Source organism: Uloborus diversus, chromosome 10 (genome assembly GCF_026930045.1).
Source record: "Uloborus diversus isolate 005 chromosome 10, Udiv.v.3.1, whole genome shotgun sequence".
Taxonomy (NCBI): domain Eukaryota; kingdom Metazoa; phylum Arthropoda; class Arachnida; order Araneae; family Uloboridae; genus Uloborus; species Uloborus diversus.
This window is the reverse complement of record NC_072740.1, coordinates 6,530,884-6,555,745: the sequence shown is the minus strand read 5'-3', so window position 1 is coordinate 6,555,745 and position 24,862 is coordinate 6,530,884. Positions and strand designations below refer to the sequence as shown.

Here is a 24,862-nt window from a genome sequence, read left to right as displayed (position 1 = left end):
TAATGTACCAACAACTACGTTGCAGCATCGTCGTCCGCCATTAAAGTGGCTGAATTGAACTTATGTCTGAGTGCACAGCGCATGTGCGAGCGAGGCACCTTTGCGGAGGAAAAGAGTCGCTATTGGCTACTGCGTGAGCTGATGGCCCTTCATTACCTTCTTTCATCCACTGAGGTGCTGAAAGATATCGGAACAATATTTCCTAGCCTCTGTGGCACCCTGTGGCTCCGTCTTTGCACCCTACGGCAGAAAATCGCACCCAGCTGGCACCTCTGGTTATAACAGTGTATACACGTAAATATGCGTGATTATATTTTTCCGTTCGCATATAAAGTTTCAAAAGTCCAATCACGAAAGTAAGGGAATGTAGGGTAAAGTGAAATAGAAAAATGCTTTTCAATTTGCAGTGCCACCCAACTAGCAATAATTGAACTATGTTCTTGAACATACTGTTGATTCTAATCAAAAAATAAGTTGCTCTAAATATCAAGATAGATAATCATACAAGTCATTTTAAAATTTGATGCCCATATTCTGATATTTTGTGGGTTATGAAAAAGTTTTGTTTTTAGAAAATGATAAAGGTTTTGTAATTAACATTTTGAATATCAGATGAGTTCTGCTGATGTGCAGTACAATACTAAGCCAGTTAATATTAGGAATGTTTTGATTTTAAACGTTTAATAGGCAATTTGTCATGTTCACATGGGGCAAAGTGAAATAGTTCATTTCATTTACTTATTCATTTATTAAATCACTTACGCATTCAATTACTAATTAATTCCATTACATACCTTGATTTATTAACTCATTTATTAATTTACTTATTGATCCATTAATTCACTTTTTTTTCTTTTTCAATCACAATTAATTCAGTCTTTTTTTTTTTTTTCTCATACATTAATCAATTATTTTTCATTCGTATATTGTTTCATTACTGATTCATTTATTGATTCATTGTTTAGTGAGTAAAATCCATTATTAAATGAACGAAATTTAACATTTCAAATACAAGGTAAATGACTATGAGCACCCAGCCTGTAATGGGAGTGTCTTGTATAGTCAATATCAAGTTTGTAGTCGCTTTTCCAGGAACACCACCAGTGGATTCCCAAAGTAGCATCATTTGTAATAAGATCTTCGTTATTATTTTGTAATAAATAGGATCAGCGAGAGAGCGCCTTTTAATACTCGTCGCTTTCTGGCCGATTTTGCCTATTACAAATGATGTCTTTGTTTACTTCAAGGTCATCCGTCATCTCTCCGCGGTCAAGCTTTTCTTTGAAATCTTGAGAGCCATAAACATCGGTATAAACATCCTCCATGTCGTAACTTAGCTGAATTATGTGCCATGCAGAACCAGTAGAGTGAAGGTAGTTTTCACAGCTGCTCGCAATTCCTGCGTTGTGTGATATAGAGTGTTCCTTAGTTTTGTAACTACTCTTTGGATTGTAATTCCTTCTTGCGTATTTGTACGGTGGCAAGATGCTACGTTCGCAGTTCTTTTATGTATGTGAAGCTGATCAGATTCTTGTATTAGTAATAATAATAGTCACTGTTGTAATGATCATAATAAAAATGTTTTCGACTTGAATTACATAAACTCAATTCTTATTAATATAGTCTTCATTTTCCTTGTTTCAGAGTCAGATTTGGAATTTCGAAGCTGTGAATACACGTTTTCCGCGGAGAAGACAAAACCAGTATCAAAGAGCTAATTCAATGCGATGTGAACCGAGGCAACAACTAAGTAAACGACATTTTCTTTAGTTATCGAAGCGATATTGTGACTTAAAGAAATACATGCAAGAAAGTAAAAGTCTCAACATCAGTCTGCAATGCAAAACTATTATACAATATTGGGACGTAATCCGATCGAATGAAAAAAGTTTATGATAAAAGACATAGTGGAAAGAAGGAAAAAAAGATTTTTCTTTTACTTTCCGGTCTTAAAAACATTAGAATGAAATAGATGACAAAAGAAAACGGCATTAGAATAAAATATGTGCAAAATAGGAACTGGTTATATAATCGCGGTAATAAATATTTTAAACTCTTCATTAAAGAAGCTTAATTCTTGAAACATATTCTGAATTGAGCTGACATTCGACTATTTATAGCTATCAAACATGTAAAAGAACAAAAAAGCTCAAAAAATTAATTTTATTCATTAAATATTTCAAAGCATATTTTTAACGTGTTTAGGAGTAAAAGAATTACAGTAAAAGGTTTGTTAAAACAAAAGTATAAAATTAAGATACTCTATTCCAAAGTAAAACAAGAAAGAAAATACCTTTGAGTAAATGCAGAAATTTTCTAACCTATCTTTGAGATATTGAGAAAGTGCTTTATTTTCATGTAAAAATGATCTGAAGCGTAGGAAGTCAAACAATTCTCTAGAATGTGTTTTTTTATCTAAAAGAATGTTGCATTTCGTTCTTTTATTATTTGTGTGGGTGACTGTACGGACCGAAACATCTGATTCACGTTACGTTCTCACGAACCCAAGCAATTTGATTGCTAAGGATACGGACGGAGCATATGATGGAAAAACACGATCCAATCAAATCACGCCTGATCAGGGAATCGTATTCAAAACTGTTTACAATGCTGTCCTTAATAGGCGGGCAGGACAGCAGCAAACCAGAAACAAAAGAGAACTTATTAAAGAATTAAGATTAGAACATTTTAAGATTTCGAATGACGCAAATGATACAGAACTTGAAGCAACTCAATCAAAATATCTTCTACCTGCTTTTAACATCATACACGCTTCAGAAAAAATGGAATTAGAGGAATACAAAAATATTAGTAATTCAAAAAATTTGGTTTCCGCTTTAGATGAGGACATGAGGAATAAAGAATCTATTTCTACAGAAGTTGATAAGCAGAGAGCGATAAGAAGTGGTCAAAATAATTCTTCAATAGCAAAAACAAAAAAGACGCATGATTTCCAAGAACAAAATACAAACGATGCTACTTTACAAGATGAAAGTGAGTTTAAGAATCGTGAAGAAGCAACTCAAATGATCCCTTCAAAGCACACGCTGAGAACGGTTCACAGTCGCAGAAATTATGAAGGCGCAGGAAGAAGAAATCATGGTTTTCAGCTGACAGATAAGAAGATGAAACGAACTTCAGCTTTGCAGCAAGGGAACCATACTGGTAGATCAGAAACTAAGGAGGTCATTAACAAACGCTCAATGGAAACCGATCCTATTTCATTCAAATCCGTTCCAATAACAACTCCATATTCTCATATGAACGATCCTCCATTTCATGGTCCTAATGTTCCCTCAGAAAGGGATTTGGTAAATGAAAAAGAAAACGAGAAGAAGGAAATATACACAACCCATAAAACGTTTTTGCTTCAATCATTGCATCTTGATAATAACTGGAAAGAACAAGCTAGAGAAATATTTGGCTTAGCTTGGGACTGTCATTGTTACATAACAGGATCATTGTTCCTAATCAACGCATTTTATTCTTTTATTAGTCTCCTACGAGTCAATACTTTTAATCCTCTGTTAAGAACTAACTATTATCTTCCAATCAATGGAATTCTTTGCTTAACTTGCGTACTAAGGTCATTATACTTGCTTTATGATCCTTACAACTTCAAGTCAAGCTATCCCGTTTTGGTATCAAGAATACTTCTGCATGGACCTATGCTTTGTCTAACCGCAAGTTTTAATGTTTTAATGTTCTTTTTCCTTGATTCAACGAAAACTCGATTGTTCCTTCCTACATTTCAAAAACCATTCGCTTTAACTATCGTAATAATCATGCTTTTTGTAAGTTACGTAACAATAGAAACAATTGCTGGTACTTCTCAACAAACAAAAGCCTTATTATTGTTCTGCAAAATATTAATCATTGCTTGGTCAAGTTTATCTTCCGTGTGCTACTTTGCTATGTTCAAAAAATTACGTTATAGAGGGTTGAGGAAACAAAGAGAAATGACTCGAGTGACATTTACAAAATTACACATCGATGGGGCTTTATTACCTAAAAAGCTACCAAAACCGACACTGAGTATTGCAATCAATTTATTGCTCCTGACAGCTATTTTTCAGTTGTTACTTTCTTGTTTAATCCCGTATAGTATTATGTTTGTGAATGGAATGCATCCAAAATCCAATTTAACAGACGTTTGGTTGTGGTGGGGATACCAGTTGTCTTGTCGAGTGTTAGAGTTAGCGATGTGTGTAACTATGTCATTCATTGCCACGCAGCCGCAAGAGCATTACGAAATATCAAACAATACATTTTATAGCATCTTAAGATGGCTTCCATGCAGCTCCTTTCATAAAGAAGAAGTTGTAGATTTCGAAGCTCATACGAACAATTACGCTAATCTTCAAGGCTTCAACAACTTAAAATTTAGTATGAAGAACAACTCCTTCAGATTACAGACAAACTCCTTGCCAACATTCAGAACTTGTTCAGCTAAAGTTGCTGATCTACCCTTGAAAGCACTGTCAAGCAGCGGAAGGCATACTAACTATGCTAGTGCATTTTCTCTACTATCCTACTACAGGTGAGTCGATTTCAGCTTTTTCCTTACAAACAAAGATCAGGACAAAATTAACATTCATATAAATCAAGGGTTCTCAACTTCCTTGGAATTTTGGCCCCTTATGCATTCTCCGACCCCTTATGCTTCTGAAACCTCATAGAAGACTTTTGGCTTCTATGAGGGGGCCACACTCTCCTGTAGCCCCCTCTTATATATACAGTGGCGGATAAAAAAAAAAAACTGCATCCCTTGCAAAAAGTCACATTTTAAAGCATTTCTCGAGAAATAGGACACCAATTGTTCTGTAACTTTTGTCACACAAAAGGTATGCTTGGTTGGACATTTTTCAATAAAAATTAAACCACTCATGCATTTAGGAGGCTAGCAGAAAATGGATGAAACCAAGAACGGTTTTTGATCATTTTTCATCATAAATAGCTCGGAATAAGCTGTAAATTTCAGCAATTAGTTTACTTACGACGTACAGTAATTTTACAGGTTTTTGTAAAAACATCCCTTACATTCACGAAGTTATAGACCTTTCTTTCAAAAACACAAATGTTATTTTCAGGTTTTGGGCTTATAACACGCAGACTCACCAAATTTTTGGAACACTTGACAGGGTACGAGAGAAATCTTATATATTAAAAAGTGAGTGAATGAATCAATGTATTTATCTATGTCACGCTAACATTTTCCGAACGCCAGAGAAATGACAATCGAATCGGGCATCGATAGATTCGTAATTTTTCGGACATCATGTTTAGGTAACTTTCGTTTTTCTGCGACTTTAACTAACAGAGATATTTTAATTAAAAATTGAATTCGCAAAAACGTCTCTATGATCAGTAATTGGCAGCGTGTCAGATTCTCTACTGAGATCTTCTTCCCAAGGTCACCTTTCGCCTTAGCAAAATTATAGCCTATTTTTCTTGAGGCTTGTAACTTCTATCTCTCTCTCTCTCTTTTTTTTTTTTTTTTTTTTTTTTACATGAAGCGGAAGTGTTTCAATCTTTGAATGGTTTGAGTTAACGGTTAAGAGGTGCGGCAGACTAGGGCACTGGTATGGTTCTAGAGGTGGGCGGCGCTACAAAATAAGGGCATATTTTCCCATGGCTTATATTTTCTCTTTCTTTTTCTGTTTGAAGCGGAAGTGATTGAATGATTCGAGGTAATGGTAAAGTTGGGACGCCTTGAATGGAATAAAATGGTTCTAGAGGTGCCTCGCCCCAAAAAATAATGTACTGGACACTAATTAATAGACCTCTGCATTTGGCAAGAAAGGGTGAAGGCCCTAAAGTATGCCGTCTTCGGCGGTGAACACCAATCTGCAACACTGTGGGTGGACGATCCGCCATAGGCGACGAAGCAGAAGTGCCCACCGCTGGCTGCAAGAGAGGGGTGATGCCCCCTAAGTACACCGTCAACGGCGGTGTACACCAATCCGACGCAGATCGGTTACACAAGCCGCCGTAGGTGGCGAGGTCGAGGCGGCAGCCGAAGACGGCTTATCTAGCCGCCCTGACAGATAGTGTAGTATTGAAATTCGAAATAAAAATATTCAAAATTTTCATGAAATATGAACATTTAAAGCAATTAATTTTCACAACGCATGCGCGAAAGATAGCAATTTATTACTTTCAAAATTTCGTAGTCAGTTAGAAGTGGCTACTCATAAAAAAAGCTTCCAGTTGAATGTCATGAAAACGTAAAATGACTTCGACGACATAATAAGACTAACTTCAATTGTTCTCGGAAAGGTGACGAATCGTTAGGGATCGCTCGCAAATTGGCAACATTTGCATGCAATCGCTGTATGTGATTCATGATATAAACAGATCATTTGTGAAAAATCCCTTATGCTCCATCGCGCTTCCGAGAATCATTAAAATACAGTTCATTAGATCATCGATATCTTTCTAAAATTTTAAAGATATTCTACTGAATTTTTTATGAGTACCATAGAGATGAAAAAAATCGGAAAAAAACCGGAAAATTTCCGAAAAAAAACGAAAAAAAAAAACGTTTTTTTCTGAAGGAGTTAATTTCCACTCCGTAAAAATAGAAAAAAAAAAGATTTTTTTTCAATTTTTCAGGGTTTTAATTGAAATTTTTAGTCAAAAGTGATTAGAAATTTCTCACACTTAAATTCTGAGGCCATCTCCCCCCCCCCCCCCCCGTTTTATATTAAAATACTGTCTAACCTTAATGCAAGTTTTTGTATGAATACAGATCAAAAAAAGTTTAATAATACGTTTTGCAAAAAAGCTTAAACCAATAACCTTAGTAAAGAATTTCCTTCTTCTTCCTTCTTCATGAAACAAATAAGCATAACTTTAACCACAAAACTATGTTTCTGCTGACTGTGCAAACCAAATATACAGGGTGCACAAAAAAAAGGGGGGGGGGGAGGGGGCAAGCAATTTTCTATGAAACTTTATTAAAAATAAATAAATTAACAAAACACAAAAAATAATAATATGAGCAGACCTTTAGCAATCTAGCAATCAATAAATTTAATTGGTTTCAAACTAGCAGCCTTTTGCAGTAATAGAGATGAAACTGCTTATTGAAATTTTCATTCAAGGGCCACAAGTTCTTTAATCAATCCTATTCCCTATAAGCAATTCGTTTAGAAAGTTCAAGCTTAACTTAGGGTAGACCTTTGACTCCTAAATAGCCCATACAGTGTAATAAATGGGATTGAGGTCTAGCGAGTAAAGTATCCACTCAAAAGATATCACATTGAGCAATGTTGCTTGCACCACTCGTCTTTTTGACCATATAAATCGGTGTGGAGTTAAAGAAAAATGTCCAGTCCACATTGCAAAAGTGCTCTTAGGCCCACAGAAGTACAATAACTTCTAAAATATCCTTCTGGTTCACTTTTTGATTCATTTTACGGCCCTCATCCACAAAAAACTAGAGATTTTTTTTTCGCTTGTGCTCTAATTCCATCACAGACCAAGCCTGACTTCGGATTTTGGCGATATTTAACATTTTCTAAGGTGCTTGGCGTGTCTACAGACCAATTCCTATTGTTCTGGATTATATGAGCTGGTTCAATGGTAAATCAGTGAAAAGTATAATCTTTCAGCGTGGACTTGCGGCCCGTCTGAAACGCTTCTGGCATCTATAGAGTCATACGAATGCCTGAACTTTTTGGAACTCGTAAAACTTCTCTGTTTGAGCTGTTTTTTCCATAGACATGGGAACCGTTTCCCATGTCTATGGTTTTTTCCTTTAGTCGCACTATCGGTCACAAATCCCCATCTTACGAACGACTGCTCTCGTGGAAACCCAAGGATTTCATTGAACTCACTTTTGGACGACCTGACGATTAACTCAAATGTTCATTGTTCGTTTTTTGTCAACTTTCCGGACATCGACTATCATTTCCAAGCTACTTGATACGGCATACTGTTTTAAATGCTGTTTGCCGAGGCACAACAAGCAAACGAACTGTCGTTCTACTTGGTTAAACAACATAAAATAGCAGGTATCTTGCTTAAAATTTTAAGAAAACCGAAAAATAATGCATAAACTAGGAAATATACTGTAAACTATTTTCTAATAAAGTGAGAAACAAAAATAAATTAGGCACTCAATAAAATGAAATTACGTTTCTTCCATTCGATAATACATTTTTTGTCTGATATATATATATATATATATTTTATTTTTTTTTCCGTACCCTGTATACTGCCGTGCTAAACAAAAAAGTGAAATTTGCAGTTGGGGTCAAGCTGAGATATTGTGCTTTAAAGTCTGGCTCTTCCATATATTTGATTCAGATGTCTTTTTTTTAGAGAATTTTTTTTAAAAATTGTTCCTGATTAAAATGACCCTGAAACATTTTATTTATTAAGTAAAATACGAAACAGAGAACAACTTGGTTCTAATAATTCAGTTTTGTTCAAAAGTGCTGGTATGACTATTTTTACTACTGCGCTAAGATAAATGACTGAAACTCCAGTTAAAGTTTTGGTTCAGCTTCAGAAAAACCAATTTAGTTTTGATTTGGGCTTAGACTTGGTTGGAAAAAATCAAAACTCAACTGCTTTCATTTTCAGACATTAACATTGTATTATTTTTCTTTCAAAAAAAAAAAAAATATATCAATCATATTTGAAAGTCGAAAATTTCAATTAATATTTCAAGTTTCAAAGTCAATCTAAAATATAAAATGTAATTGTTATGATTTGCCATACATTACCCAATATTATTGGTTGAATGACGACTTGACTTATTTCTGGTGTTTGACCATGAAAGCTCTCAGTTATAAAACAAAAAGGATTTTTTTTCTAATTAATCTTACTTTTATGTGTATTTTCTGTCAAACAGAAAAAGAAGATGTGTGGATAGCATATATTTTTTAATGCTTAACCCCTTATATGTTCCAAGAAACACAGAGCTGTTAAGAAACCTTAATTTTATTCACAAAAAAATCAAAATTTCCATTTTTTCCAATTTTTCCACCACTTCAAAATTTCCGGAAATTTTACATCTCTAGAGTAGCCACATCTAGTTAACTACGAAATTTTAAAAGTTCTCAATTGCTATCTTTCACGCATGCGCAATGAAAAAATAATTGCTGTAAATAATGGTGTTTGAAAAAAAAAATTAAGATTTTTGTCCCAAACTTTCAAAATGTTTAGTTAGGTTTGGCGGAAAACTGTGGTATGAGCCAAAAACCTGCAAATAAATTCGCATTTTTGAAAAAAGTACCTATGTCTTCGTGAATGTAGGTGATACAATCGAGCCCGCTTAATGGAATAGGCAGTTTGCCAGGGAAAAATATTCTAATAAGCGGAATATTCCATTATCCGGGATAAAAATAACACACACCAACGGTGTAGTACATGGGAATTTTATTACATTAAGCGGGATATTCCATTATCCGATATTCCATTATGCGGGCTCGACTATACTTTTACGAAAATCTATTACATAATTATACATGGTTAGTAAACTAACTTCAGAAACTTACCGCTTATTCCCTGCTATTTACGATGAAGGATGTAAGAAAAGATATTTTGTTTCATTATTTGTCGCTGGGGGTCCTCTAAAGGCATGGGTGCTTTATTTTTTATTGGAAAATGACAGTTGAAGCATACCTTTTAATGTGACAGATGTTTTAGAACAATTGGTGTCTTATTTCTCGAGAAATTAGTAAAAATGTTCAGTTTTGAAAGTGCCGCAATACTTTAGAAATATAGAGTACAGTTGGCTCTCTGTTTAACGACTTTCAAGGGACCCCAAAAAATCGTCCTTAAGTAGAAAACGTCCTTAAATAGAATGCTTTTAACACTACAGTGGACCATCTGGGACCGTGAAAAGCCGTCGTTAAATAGAGAAAGTCGTTAAACAGAGAGTCAACTGTATATGGACAATACCGAAATTATACATTTCTTGGTCTCTTGCCATCCATTTGTAGAACTTTGTTTGAATTACAGTCAACCCTCGTTTATCGCGGTTAATTCGTTCCAGACTTTACCGCGATAACTGAATTTCCGCGAAGTAGGATTCTGTATTTATAAACCGAATATTTTCCTTATCAGAGCACATAAAACTTACTTACGACTATTTAAATAGGCTTTTAAGATAGAGCACCCTAGACATAACAGCACCCTTAGCCTCTATTAAATTTGTAGTATTCAGTATATTGCACAAAATAATATCACTTTGTTAATTATTGGGAAATAAACTACACACACACATTTGTAGTTCTTACACACTACTACTAGTCTATGAAAAACTTAAAAAGCTAGTATATTGTTGAACACCATCTACATTACAAGTGTATTTATCCCCTACCAATAATACAGTGATTTATACTTTCCAGTTAGTGCTTAACGGTTAAAATGAGATAGTGATTCCCTTCACTTTCTTCGAAGATTTTATACCTCCACTCCCTCAGTTAATACAACTACAACCCCTCAAAAGAGCTCACCTTACTTAAAAGCCATACTTTGTTATTTTTTTGTAGTAAAAAGTTTACACAAGCGCTTAAAAAAGGTTAATTACTATGTTATATATATATATATATATATATATATATATATATATATATATATATATATATATATATATATAAACTGGAAAAAACCGCGATGTAGTGAAGCTGCGAAAGTCGAAGCGCGAAGTAGCGATTGACGACTGTATTGTATACTGTTGATTTCAAATGCATGGTGTCCGAATCAAATTTACTGAATTTTGGGAGATCTCTGTACTTAGCAGAGAGTTTAAAAGCATTTTAAAAAACTGACATAAATATAATAAAAATTGCATACTAATACAAACAAAGGTATTATAAAAAAAATCACCACACCTCCACGTGAGCTCCCTTAGTAGCTTCGTGAGCTCTCTTAGCAGCCTTTTCTGTACACTTCCCGCCTCGGAAAAAGTTTTGTGTCACTTTTTTATGCTCTTATCCTGGGGGTGGATTTCGATTATAAACTTAGAAACATTCTTCGCACTGTTATTAAGTATTTGAATTCTGCATTGCATACTAAAGAACAATTTGTGTCTTCTTTTGCGGCGACGCAATTCTTCTCTTTGTACTCTCATAAAACGAGCTGATGTGTGCATCACATGACTTCCTTTTACACCAATTTAATGCTATTTCCCTATTATTGCAATTTTAATGGGATTCTCTCTCTAACTCTTTAAATATCACTAGCAATGGCCACATTGAAAGCAGATTTAAAAAAAAAAAAAAATCGCCAAATTTTTCGCCAAGTTGGCGACAAAACTTGGCAACCAAAAGACTGGCGATATATCGCCAAGTGACCGCCAAATTATAACACCACTTGAGTTTGCATCGAAATTAACAATGATTTCCCCCCAAAAAGGTGCAAAAGACCCCTTTAGAAACACCCGAATGCAACTAAAATAGGAGGTGCACAACTAGACCCCACTACGAGTCTATGTACCAAATTTCAACTTTCTAGGACATACCATTTTTGAGTTATGCGAGATACATACGCACATACGCACATACGCACATACGCACATACACACATACGCACATACATACAGACGTCACGAGAAAAGTCGTTGTAATTACCTCGGTGATGGTCAAAATGGATATTTCGCGTGTCTATACATTCTTAGGCACTTTTCCGCATGTGGTCGAATCGAAAAAAAACTCAACATTCATTTGGGGGTGAGCAAAATGGAAATTAAGGGCGATTTTTGAGTGAAAATTTTTTCGCGAATACAATACTTCCTTTTTTGTAAAAGGAAGTAAAAAGCATAGTTGCTTCAAACGCATGAAAAAAAAAAAAATGCCGACAAACTTTCAAGAATTCAGCTGCCAAATTTGGTCAATACTGTCCTCGTAACGCTTAACCTTTTTACTTCCTTTTACAAAAAAGGAAGTATTGTATTCGCGAAAAAATTTTCACTCAAAAATCGCCCTTAATTTCCATTTTGCTCACCCCCAAATGAATGTTGAGTTTTTTTTTCGATTCGACCACATGCGGAAAAGTGCCTAAGAATGTATAGACACGCGAAATATCCATTTTGACCATCACCGAGGTAATTACAACGACTTTTCTCGTGACGTCTGTATGTATGTGCGTATGTGCGTATGTATCTCGCATAACTCAAAAATGGTATGTCCTAGAAAGTTGAAATTTGGTACATAGACTCGTAGTGGGGTCTAGTTGTGCACCTCCCCTTTTGGTTGCTTTCGGATGTTCCTAAGGGTGTCTTTTGCACCTTTTTGGGGGGAAATCATTGTTAATTTCGATGTAAACTCAAGTGGCGTTATAATTTGTCGGACACTTGGCGATATATCGCCAGTCTTTTGGTCGCCAAGTTTTGTCGCCAACTTGGCGACAAATTTGGCGGAGTTTTTTTTTTTTTTTGGTTTCAATTTGGCCATTGTTGGTGATATTTAGAGAATAAATATTGAATCACATTAAAATAGCGAATAATGGGGAAATGACATTAAATTGGAGTAAAAGGAAGTCATGTGATGCACACATCAGCTCGTTTAAAAAAATCGACTATTCAAACTCAGTACGTTTGGTTTGAACACCCTGTATAATTTTCTCTTTTTATCTTTCAATAAGAAGAAACGTGAAAATGGGTACGTTTCACCAGTGGCGTACCTAGCATGATTGACACTCAAGGCGGTAACTTGAGGTATCTCCCACCTCTCCCTACAAACGAAAAAAAAGGCGGATATTCTACGTAGACATGAAATTCGTACAATTTTCAGGAACAACTATATTTGTGTTATAACGAGATTTTAAATGGGATAAGGTACAAAAGACAAATAAAACTTGAACGCTTTTTATATAACTTGCTTTAGACCCAAATGTGCAGGCCGTCCAGACTCAGTAGCTCAAAAAAGTAAGGGGGTGTACGAATATGATAGCCCAATTATTTCAAACGTATCTCAAACAGAGGGAAAGGCAATACAAAGCCTAAGTATTGACAATATGAACCTAATCCTGAATATAGTATTCACCTCATGATGTGGGGGTAAGAAGAAGAGGGTCCGGGGGTTCCCTCCCCCCAGAAAATTTTAAAATTTGCAGCCTTAAAAATGCATTTTAACTTCATATTTTTCTAAAATTAGCAATTCCACTTTGGGTGTCATCCCTTAGACGGGCGACACCCGGGGCGGACCGCCCCCCCCCCCCCGTAGTGATGCCACTGGTTTCACTCAGATTTCAGCTTTTCGTTTTCCTGAGTACAAGACAAAGTTTTTGCAGGGAAATAAAGCTGCTTCATCTTCATGTTTTTATTATAAAAACATGGGGATTCTACAATGCATTACTTTCCAATATACGAGATTATTCACGAGTATTCAGCTTAATACACCTTATTTCACGAATAATGACATGGAGAAAGGACCTTATCGCTTTTGGTTTAATGTAAATTGCGTAACGTACTTGAGTTAAATTCTTTTTTCTACGTGACAGTAGGATTTTTCTTTTGTATTTGCAATGCGGATTTTAATTTAAAGCATTTTTTTTTACAGGTGGAGCGGAATGATCATTTCATGTAAATTGCGTTACGAATTAGAGTTTAATTCTTTTTTCTGTGGGAGCAGGATTTTCCATTTGTTCTAGACACTGGCGGATCTAGAACTCTAACAACGGGGGGGGGGGGTAACCTAAGTTCAAGTGGGGAGTCACTGTTTTATAGGGTCTTTTTCTTCGTTTTTGTGGGGACACTCACTTGGGGGAGGGGGCGTGAGCCATCGCTTTTAAACACACCTGTTTAAACAATATGAAATTTTCTCTACAGGGGGTGATCCCTCGTCCCTCTCCGAATTAGGGGAGCGAATGCTCCTTCCAGAAATCTGCACAAATAAAATTTTAAAAATGCAATTTTACACTATCTGTATAAAATTGAGGTAATGTTGAAGGTCCAAAGGCTCTCTTCGGGGGGGATGTTTTTCGGTGTGCAGCTCGGGAAAACTCAGTTATTGGTTATCTTTGGGAACGTTAGGAGAAGACGGCATTGGTGATTTACTTTAGAATTTATTTCAACATTGGAGTCTTTAAGAAGCAATTTTACTCAATCTCCGGTGGAGTTACGTTGCTAGGTCGTACTCCTCCAGAAATTTTTTCCACATTGAACACGCAACTTTAGGTATAACTAGTGACGTTTAGGAAACGGGGAAAGTTCGGGGGCCCTCTCTGGAAATGTTTCGTCAGTGAAGTTTAAAAGACGCAATTTAAATATTTCAACTTTCTAGGACATACCATTTTTGAGTTATGCGAGATACATACACACATACGCACATGTATACGTACATACGGACGTCACGAGAAAATTCGTTATAATTAACTCGGGGGTCGTCAAAATGGATATTTCGGGTGTCTGTAGGTTCCTAGGCAAATCTCCACGTGTGGTCAGATCGAAAAAAAAAAACTCTACATTCATTCGGGGATGAGAAAAATGGAAATTAAGGCCGATTTTTGAGTGCAAATTTTTTCGCGAATGCAATACTACCTTTTTTGTAAAAGGAAGTAACAAGAGAGAGAGAAAAATATGCCAGAATCTCCTATTTATCCATCATAATCATTTATTCCCCCTCCCCTTTTTTTTCTTTTGTTTGCCATCGGTTTCTACATCGTACTGAATGCTTTAAAAATGTTTGAAACCTACATTTCGGCCGTCTTTAGTAAAGTGTTTCCATCGGCCATTTGAAACAAAAAATAATCGGCCATCGGCCTTCGACCGAATTTGAAAAATCGGTCAACAATCGGAATCGGCCCATCTGCCAAAAATTGCCATCAGTCGAGCCTTAAAATTTATCATAGCTGTGTTAATACGCAAGATAAAAATATTTTATTGCTTGAGTATAGAATAAGCAGGAGGAGTCGGGAGGCTGGACCAAACAAATTTCGCGCCCTGTGTCTTTAAAAATCATAGTCGGCCCTGGACATCGCCCTTAAAGGAGACCGAAAGGGCACGACTTTAAAAATCATTACTAAAATTAGTCGAGAGGACAACAATGAGAAATTTGAAAAAAATGAGAAAAAGGGTGAAGGCACAACCAAATATGCTACCCACCCATCTCTCTTTATTGTTTATTATGTGAATTTCCTAGAAAATAAGACTACATTTTTAAAGTCAAGTTTGAGGTAAACAATGTACCATCAACACATGTAATGTGAAAGTTTCCCCCGGGTTAACTGAGCCCGTCAGAAATATTTCAGGTTGAGCCACAGCTCCCACTGTTCCTATTCCCCTGTTCTGAAACATGTAGTTAAAGCGAATTTAAGTGTTATAAAATTTATGTTATGGTCCCTGAAATTGAAAATTGCAGAAATGTATTTACACAAGCTAGAGTAAAAAATAGGCGAAAAAAATGAGAATATGCACCATAATAAACTTTCACACAGTGCGCTAACCAACACTAGAAAATGTACCAACAACTGTGCATAGATTGAAAACAAACCAAAAGCCCGAATCCTGACAAGAAGTGTTTTTATCTTTCACTAGATTTTCCTCAAAACCAAAAAATAGGTAAACTTATAACGGCAAACTTTGGGGAAGCAGAAAAATGTTACTTAAAACATTTGCTTCTCATAAAATTGACAAACAATGATTAAAAATTCTGGATCTGTGTAACCCGAGATCAGTGTTGTATCTTGCATTATTTTCTTAGCCACGAGACTCAACTAACAATAGTTTCAACAGATTTCTTATTAGTTTGCGGGTTTATTCCGAAGACGAAAACTTGTGAGTTTTTTACACCATTGTCTTTCAGTTTGCATTATAGCTAATCTATTTTTCTTTAATATTATTAGATCTAAAGGAATGCTGTCCAGAAACGATGGCTTTGAAGATACTGATGAAACTCCGTGCAACAGACTCACTTTGTCATCTGACAGACGAAATAATAGTCTTCGGCCGACATCGATGTTGTACAAAGATGGCGGCTTTATAAGATTCCGTGAAGCGAACGATCCAGAGCAGCCTATGGAAATGAGCGACGATGATGATAAAACAAATGAAATTGATACTAGTTTAGACGACGCGGATTCAACAAAAGCTAATGCAGGTTCGAGTTTTCATTCACTCTTGAAAGGTGACATAGTTCAAAATACACCTTCCCCGTTTTTCCAGAGAGGGTACAAAGGGAGATTTCGAAAACTGAGCCGAGTGTCGATTGAAACAACCGATTATAGTGCCGACATCTCTTCAGATCAAATGAGTAATGTAATTAATTTGAAAAGCGGGTTATCAACCAGTGCTGCAGACATACCCACTAAGAAATATGGTAGTACTTGTAGCTCGGAAAGTGCAGCAAACAGTTTCGATGTGACATTTTTCTTGAACAGTAACTCTTCAACAGATATGCCAATCTCACCAACCTGTACAACTCCAGGATCGTTAAATATGTGTTCTGCTTATCGAAGCGAAACGGAAGACGACAAAACTTCAAGTGTAGAAGGACATGAAATTATGCTGAAAAGTGTTTCGCCTGTTGTAAAGCGATCCTCATCGGCGAGGTTCTCTTTAAATCTCAATCTTCAGGTGGCATTAAATATTAGTGACATGAATGATCAGATAGTTGGTGCATGTGTTACTGAGGATATAACACCAGACTCTGCGGTTTATGTAGATCTTAACATTTCGAATAATAACACTACCAATCCAAACAATACTTCATATGCTGTTTCCTCATCCGACATCTTCCCAGACTCGAAAATTGCTTCGAAATTATCAGAAAGAACTAGTGAGAAATTGCCTTCAACTTTTACGTTTAACAGTCACTCCCTTGATGAGCTGCGCACAATTAATTCATATATGACTCAAGATAAGAAAAATTCATCTGGTATACTTGACAAATTACGCAACTCAACATTTTCCTTGAGTAATTCAATGTATGGCTACGAACCTCTCGAATACGCAGCCTGTTCCAACAGCACTTCCTTCAGCCTAGTTAACCGAAAAAAGTTGTCGATATCTTCAGACGATCAAAAACTACTGCCCGAAGAGTTTCAGGAGACAAGTGCTTGGACACCGAGTGTTTCACCATCATTTAGAGACAGCGGGATTATAGAGCAACTGTAGTCAATGCTGCCTCAAAAAAGCGATTGCAATCTTAGCTTTTTCCCATTCTTTTAGAACTCACATAGTTCATAGAGTAATATTGATTCCGCGTTAATTGTAAACAGCAAATTGCAAAAAAAAAAAAAAAAAACAGAAATTGTAACCAATAGCGCAAAAATACCAAAGCTTTACAAAAAATATCATTAAAAATGCAAACTAGAATTAAAAACACAGTGCCACTTATGTATTTATTGAAAATCAAATTTTATTGTAAATTAGTGAACGAGTCTTGATAATATTGCTCATGTTGGTTTTTTGATTCTATAATAGAAAAAAAAAAGTTCATTAAACAAGTTATTCCAGAAATGAGGACACATTTTCGTATTCAAATCGAATAGAATATTTCTATTGTTCAGCATTTTATCACGAAATATGACTAGAACTCTTAGTACTTAGTGCAAAGAGCCGGCAGAAAAAAGAAATCCACGTACACAATTAGACTTTATCTGAGCAATACCGTCTACATAACTAAATTGAGATAAATTTAAAAACATAGAAAACTAAATTGGAAAACAATTAAAACTTCAGAAACCGATAAACTTTTCCAATATTTATAAATTTTTATGTCAAATTTAAATGTGTCTTCTATTGCTCAAAAACCTGCTGATGAGCTATTGAATCATCTTTGAAATAAATTTCATAAACTTTGATCCCCTTGAAGTGCCATACATGGCGAGTTCATCGAGATGTATACAATATTTTCATTTCTATTCAAAAATTGTAGTTTATTTCGGACATACTCTACCTTATTTTTTAAACAAGAATTATTTCAGTATCTAAATCAGATAAAACAAAGTCAATTTGTCTGAAATTGTAGTATCATTTTGCATTTGTCAGAAATAATTTACATATTTAAAGTTCAAGTGAGTTACTGCTTTAATAAAATTCTTTTAATTTATTATGATTGTCATCTATGCATAAAATAAACTAATGGATGAATGTTTTAAAGCTCACATAACAAAAAATATAAAAAATTGAAAATTTTAACTTTTATCTTATAGAATACAGTCAACTCTCGATAACTCGAAGTCTCAAGGGACCGACTAAAACGTTCGAGTTATTGGTAGTTCGAGTTATTGGTAGAAGTTTCTACAACAGTCTCAAGAGTTTGGGACCCAATGAAAGCTTCGAGATAATGGAGTACTCGAGTTATAAACTTCGATTTATCGAGATCCGACTGTATTAAACAACATCCTACCTACCCCACGGGTGGACCAACCTACCCCACGTTCTTGGTCTGAAAAAGTTCTGTCATATTTTTTTTCTTTTTGACAAAAAATGAAAAAATTTCCAACTATTGTGAACTAAAGGAACTTACTTTAAGAAAAGAGTTCAACTCTTTCCCCGCAATCTTGATGAAAACCATTAAAAAATATAAAGTTACAGTATTCTGAAAATTACTCAGGACTACTGAAATATGTAACACTTTCTGGAACAGAATTTGTTCAACCATGTGATTTCATTATAGGATTTGTAGGACCATAGGTGCTATTTGTTGGTCATAAAATAAAATAAAGAAAATATTAATCCTATTAAAATAATTGAAACCGGTCCAACGTACCCCATCTCCCCCTACGTAGCTACGGGCCTGATTCAAAAAAAAAGAAAAGGTTTTTTGGGTTTTTGCACATGTAAGTATTTTACCACTGATCGATGACATGCCCCCTGCTCATAGAAAAACCTATTATTCATAAAAATAACTTGCCCCAACTTTAGAAATCATTGCAAAAAAGAACTAGTCCCCCGGACCAGTAAGCTTGAAGACACACTGATCTGCAAACAGCATGACTGATCCACTTAACATGAAATATAGTTTAACTTAAAATATACTTCTAGATACGTTCATACCCATTTTATTTACATCTTATTTACTTCTCCCTAAATGTTGCTAATTGGCTTTAACAAGCCAAATTTAAGCAGTCAAATGTAGTGAGTTTTGGTGCAAAATGGAAGAGGTTTTTCACAAGCTTTGCAGATAGACGTCTGGCAACATGCAGACGGAGAAGTAGCGTAAGACTTCCATTCACACCAGTCGTTAAATTTGGAGACTTTTCTTCAAATTAGTGAAGCAATAACATTAACCAGACACTAAATCTAATGTCTGCTAATCTGAACTCTGTAAAAATAATCGTTAAATACCATACTGCTCTTTCCAGTCACTGTAGTAACGAAGTTCGGATATGAGTACTCTTTTTTTTTTCTAGTAAAACAGATCAATCAAATCGTTTATTTTTTATTGAGATATCACCCCACATAGCTGAAGGCTTGTTATCTTGAGTGAATTGATCAAATCATTGTTTTTATCATCTCCTGCAGCATATACAATAATAAAAGAAACATTAATTTTAAGTCTTATATTATAATAATAATGTATTGAAATACACAACTAAGTGCTTGGTGCATGAAAATATTATTTAAAGAATTTAGCTTGGGTTGATTGAGAAAATATTAGATAAATATCAAAATACAGAGGAAAAAATTGAACATCTAACTAAGGGGACCAAAATATTTTTCTGTGTTAAAACATTTGTATTCAAGTGCATAATGCTGGGTCTTTCATTTTTCCGAGCCGGGGCAAATCTTAAAACTACCGATCTTACGCATCTTCCTTCAAGCTTTTACATCGAGTTTCATCGGAAAAACAGGTATGGGGTGTTAATTTGCCACCCTGAGATAGATCTGGCATTGAAACTGTACAGTATACTGTTTGGATAGCTACATCGTTCCGTGATAACCGATTTTTCATGTTCAGCGTTTTTTTGCTAAACGTATTTCACCGTATCAAGTATTTCTGAAAACATTATGATATTTTCAAACCTACCTTGCCTGTACATGTGAACATAAAGTAAGTAAAATATAGAGGATTCACTTTCAAACTTAATAAAATTGAATGTCTCTCTTGGTGAAATTTCAATACAAGTAACTAAATCGGATGCCACAAAAATAAAACATAAAAGTGCATATACGAGTGACAAACCTGTTTGTTTATAAGTCCGGTGTTGTTGCAAGGAGAGAATGCCACTTCCAAACGAGCAAAACCTCAAATAGGTACATTAATTTGAAGCACTAATGAAAAGGATAAACAGCATCACTGGACTTCTTCTTTCGGAGGTATAAATACTACAGCAGCAATGCATACTAATTAAAAGATTGCACCGAAAAAAGGACAGTACCTGAGTAATTCATCAACTAAGTCACTCATCGCTTGAAACACAACAAACAATTAATTGATTACACTATTCACCATTCGAGTTTTTAATATGCCTTGGTCAGAACGTGGAATGGTGAGAGAGATTGTCAACAAATAACAAAACAAGCATCGCAGCAGACAGTCCGAATGAACGGTTGCCACTATGCATTTGAAAAGCTACCCGAATGTCTTACAGCCACAGAGGCCTCAAACCCTCAAACTTAGAGGATGAAAGCGGTTGTTCTGACAGTTGCCTGAGAGCAGAAATGGAAGTCGTGAGATCGATTCCCAACCTGCAGGATTCAAAACAAACGGCATAGGAGGATTTAGTGCCAGGCGCGTTACTTCAAAATTTTACGGGGGAGGGAGAGGCAAAGAGTTTATATTCAGTACATTTTATAAGAAAAAAGCAAAATGACCCCTCTGATGGCCCAAATAACGAGCCAGATGGATGCCCCCAGGAGTGAACAGGCCCACCGCACAGTGCGTCAACCTATGGACAAAAGTAGAAAATGCGACTTTTTTTTCCAACTTGTTTTATTTTAATAATCCTTTCATAGTGACCTTAGTGAAATGGATTTTGAGTTTTTAATCCGATAGCATACAAACAAAAACAAGTAGGCTCTTCTTTCGTGTTGAGGACATATCGGAAATTTTCATAAATTTTTTATATTCCATTTAGTATGGAAGGCATCAAAGAATGTGAGTAAGATCCATTTTTTCGTGAATAACTTTGAATAAAACGTTTTCGTTAATATTTTAAAATAACGTTTAAAAATTATAAAAAAAAACTTCTAATAAATATTTTTCAATTTTGACCCAAAACATTCTTAGTTTCTGAAATATTTTGATTTAATAACGATCATACATCATAAATATACAAATATTTCCTGCTTTGAATAGTTCTGGATGATTCTCGAAATACATAACAGTTTCCAATCACAAATGTTTTTAAAAATAAAAATGCTGAAAAAAATCTAAAAAAATGCATACTTACTCTTTGTTAAGAACTTATTAAGACAGAAAGAGAGGAAACTCACTTTAACTAAACTGTAATAATAATATTAAAAAGCCCGGCAAGAACGACTTTTGTCCACTTCGACCGTAAGAGCGGCGCACTGTGCGCCGGCCCATCGCACAGTGCGGCAGCCTGTGGACAAAAGTGGAAAATGCGACATTTTTTTCCAACTTTTTCTATTTTATTAATCTTTTCATAGTGATCTTAGTGAAATGGAGTTTGAGCTATTAATCTGATATCATTAAAACAAAGAATAGAAATCACGTTTGAACAAGTGGCAGCCTGCATTTCTCTATCAGTAAAACAAGTTTAATTTGGTAGGCTCTTCTTTCGTGTTGAGGACACATCGGCAATTTTTATAAATTTTTTATATTCCATTTAGTATGGAAGGCATCAAAAATGGTGTGAGTAAGATCCATTTTTTCGTTAATATCTTTGATTGAAAATTTTTCGTTAACATCTTTATAAATAACGTTTTAAAAAAAAACTTCAAATAAATATTTTTCAATTTTAACATAAAACATTCTGAGTTTCTGAAATATTTTGATTTAATAACAATCATTGCATCATAAATACACAAATATTTCCTGCTTTAAACTGCTTTGAATAGATATAGGTGATTCTCCGAAAACCTAACATTTTCCTATCACATTTTTTTTTAAATAAAAATGCTGAAAAAAGTTATATTTACTCTTTGTTAAGAACTTATTAAGAGAAAAATAGAGGAAATTCACTTTAACTATGCTACACCCTCAAAAGAGAGGTCAAATTTTCAAACATCAGGAGAGTGACAAGCGGCACCAGGAGGGTTACAAAATGAATTTCATCACAGGTTATCAACAATGTTACTATATTAGTGAAGAAGTAACTGAAGCCTAAATGAAGAAGTATGGTTACTTCATTGACAAAACAAAACTTATAAAAAACCTCCCATCATCATCTTTATATATTATTTCTGTAGCCTGTTTTTGGTTTCTACGCGAGATCTTCCTCAATTCTTGATCGATTTCTTTGATTTACACCTTATTTTAAAGCTTATCGTGCAGGCTACTGACGAAAAATAGACCCACAGTCTAAAAATTGTTTTTTCGGGAAAAAAACCCAGTTTTAAAGAACCAGAATGAGGTTTTCGGTTAAATTTATAACTTTATCTTGCACGATGACCAGCAGAGCTGAATAGCTTGATCGGCAGAGCGTTCGACTGGTAACCAGGAGAATGAGTGTTCGGGCCCATGTCCGGACAATCTGCATCAAAAAATTAGAGAAATATCGCGCATTACGTGAACACTTAATAACAATGAATAACAAATATGAGGGAATAGATGAGATGGAAACGCTTCTTTCTGCTATGAAACATGCAACGTAGAGCTAAATTGATTCGTAATGGTAAGGTTTTTTTTAAAAAAAACTTTGGCTTTGGTAAGAAAATTAAAGCATAATGTAAGTGAAAATATAAGTATCAGGTTCAAGATTTCAGACTACAATGGAATTGTTTTTTGTTCAGAAAAAAATAAATCGTATATTGAAAATTAGATTCTTCTAATGAGTTTTTGACTCTTTGTACAAATAAAAAAATTACTACCTCAATTTGAAGGGTAAAATATATATTTTTTCTTCCTTTTGCAAAAAAAAAAAAGGGCCTATCACATTTTTACTACATTCGAAAAACTACGCTTAAGAAAGAACTTAGTTCAAATTATTTTGTATTTTAACCATGCTGTTAAATGATGAACACGTGCTGCTATCTAAACGGTTCAAGCAGCCTGCGATAACAAATTGTAAAAAATTTCAAAAATAAAAACACTTTTCTTCAATATCTTATCTTATATATTATTTCTGTGGATTATTTTTCTGTCAGTATGCGAGATCTTTCTTATCCCTTGAAGAATTTCCCCCTCATTTTAAAACTTATCAGGCCGGCAAAAGACGGAAAATAGACTTACGGTCTAAAAATCAAGTTTTCGGAAACGCCCCTTGCTGTTGCAAAACCTTGATGCAGCCTGTAGTTCTTATGCTTTTTTTTTTTTTGGAGCAAAGTTCTAATACAATTTTCCAATTTTTTGCGTCGCTTTCGGCAAGAAAAAAAAAGTAAAATTAACCTGTTTTTTTTTTTTTTTTTTAAATCAAGTTTAAAAGCACTGGACTTAGTTGTTCGGTTAAATTGATAAGTTTTTTTCGGTAGAGCGTTCGACTATAAACTATCCGAACTTCGCACAAGCTCGGACTGTCCGGCATAATAGCAAATTTACATTAATATTACGCATTACATGTACTCATAACATACAACAGATAACACACGCAATAAAATAAATGCAGTGAGAATGCTACTTGATGTTTCGACTCCTTTATGCAGGCTACAGTTATCATTCAGATATGTTGACTAATCGAAGGGTGTTCTTCCTTTTTTTTAAAGCTTTGACTTCGTCCAGACCACTAAGCATAATGTAAGCATAAAAAAAGTATTAGATTTACCTCAAGGGAATCCTTTTTGTGCAGAAAAACATTTTCATTGTTTGCTGAAATGTAGATTTTTCTCATAGCAGTGTTCGATCTTTTGTACAAACGAAAAAATACTACGCCAAATTGAAACTATGAGTTTCACCCAGTAAATCTTTAATTATTTATTCCAATACGATATAAAACACTAAAATTATTATCAACTTCATTAGAAAGAAATCATTTTCTACTCCTCTGCTTTCGGCTGAAAAAAAAAAAAACATTTTGTCTACGTTCGAAAAATTACACTTAAAAAACGGACTCAGTTCAACTGGTTTTGGCTTTGAATTTTAAGTGTTCGATCAAAAGAATAACATGTGAGAGCATTTAAGCCGTAACGGTTAAAGCAGCCTGCTATCGGAAGTTGTTCAATATTCAAAAATAAAAATACTTATTTTCAATCGAAGTTATTACTTCTCTAGAATGTTTGTTTCAATCGCAACGTGAGATCTTCCTCATTCTTTAATCAAATTTAATGTTTTACGAATAATTTTAAATCGTATCATGCTGGCAATGACAAAACATAGACGCATGATCTTATTTTTTTTTCGGCAAAAAGCTTTTTTGCTGTTTTTTTATTACGCATTCCCTTAATGTATAGCATTCAAAAAGGAAAGCGCTATTGCTAGGTTTGTTGGAGTGTCGTGCTGTTAATCGGAATGGTGCCAGTTCGAATCTGTGCCAATAAATATCTCTTTAATGTTTCCTTATTTTTCCGTCAGATGCTCACATGGGCAGGACTGTATTTGCCACAACCTATGTTTTCACATGCAAAATTACAACTTTTTCACGAGTCACTCAACCACATTTTTAATGATATTTATGTTTGCATTGAAAATATGTACAACCAAGAGGTGAGCGATGATCAAATTATCACAAAGTTGTATTTAACGAGGTTTTGTTACTGATGTCTTCAAATTACATGCCTTCTCTTGTGCGCTTACTTTTTTCCGTTTACTTTTTTCGGTTCTTCTTCATAATGTTCTTTCTTTGGAATTTTTAAAGAACGAAATGCCTTATCAAACGATTCGAAGCACAGTGCGGAGTT

The 24,862-nt window shown here is 34.8% G+C and overlaps 1 protein-coding gene across 1 annotated transcript; it reads left to right on the top strand.

Moving 5' to 3' along the window:
* The first annotated feature begins 2,423 nt into the window (after positions 1-2,423).
* On the top strand, positions 2,424-17,207 carry LOC129231637 (uncharacterized). The gene is made up of 3 exons (XM_054866001.1): positions 2,424-4,540; positions 15,802-16,334; positions 16,383-17,207. The coding sequence occupies exons 1-3, from the start codon at positions 2,424-2,426 to the stop codon at positions 17,069-17,071; spliced, it is 3,339 nt and encodes a 1,112-aa protein (XP_054721976.1). The 3' UTR covers positions 17,072-17,207.
* The last annotated feature ends 7,655 nt before the right edge of the window (positions 17,208-24,862 follow it).

Excerpts from the sequence above, each read along its gene's own strand:
- LOC129231637 (XM_054866001.1), top strand. The coding sequence starts at position 2,424 with ATGTTGCATTTCGTTCTTTTATTATTTGTGTGGGTGACTGTACGGACC. Across the intron at positions 4,541-15,801 it reads TCTCTACTATCCTACTACAG|ATCTAAAGGAATGCTGTCCA; the intron begins GTGAGTCGATTT and ends TAATATTATTAG. Across the intron at positions 16,335-16,382 it reads TGTGACATTTTTCTTGAACA|GATCGTTAAATATGTGTTCT; the intron begins GTAACTCTTCAA and ends GTACAACTCCAG.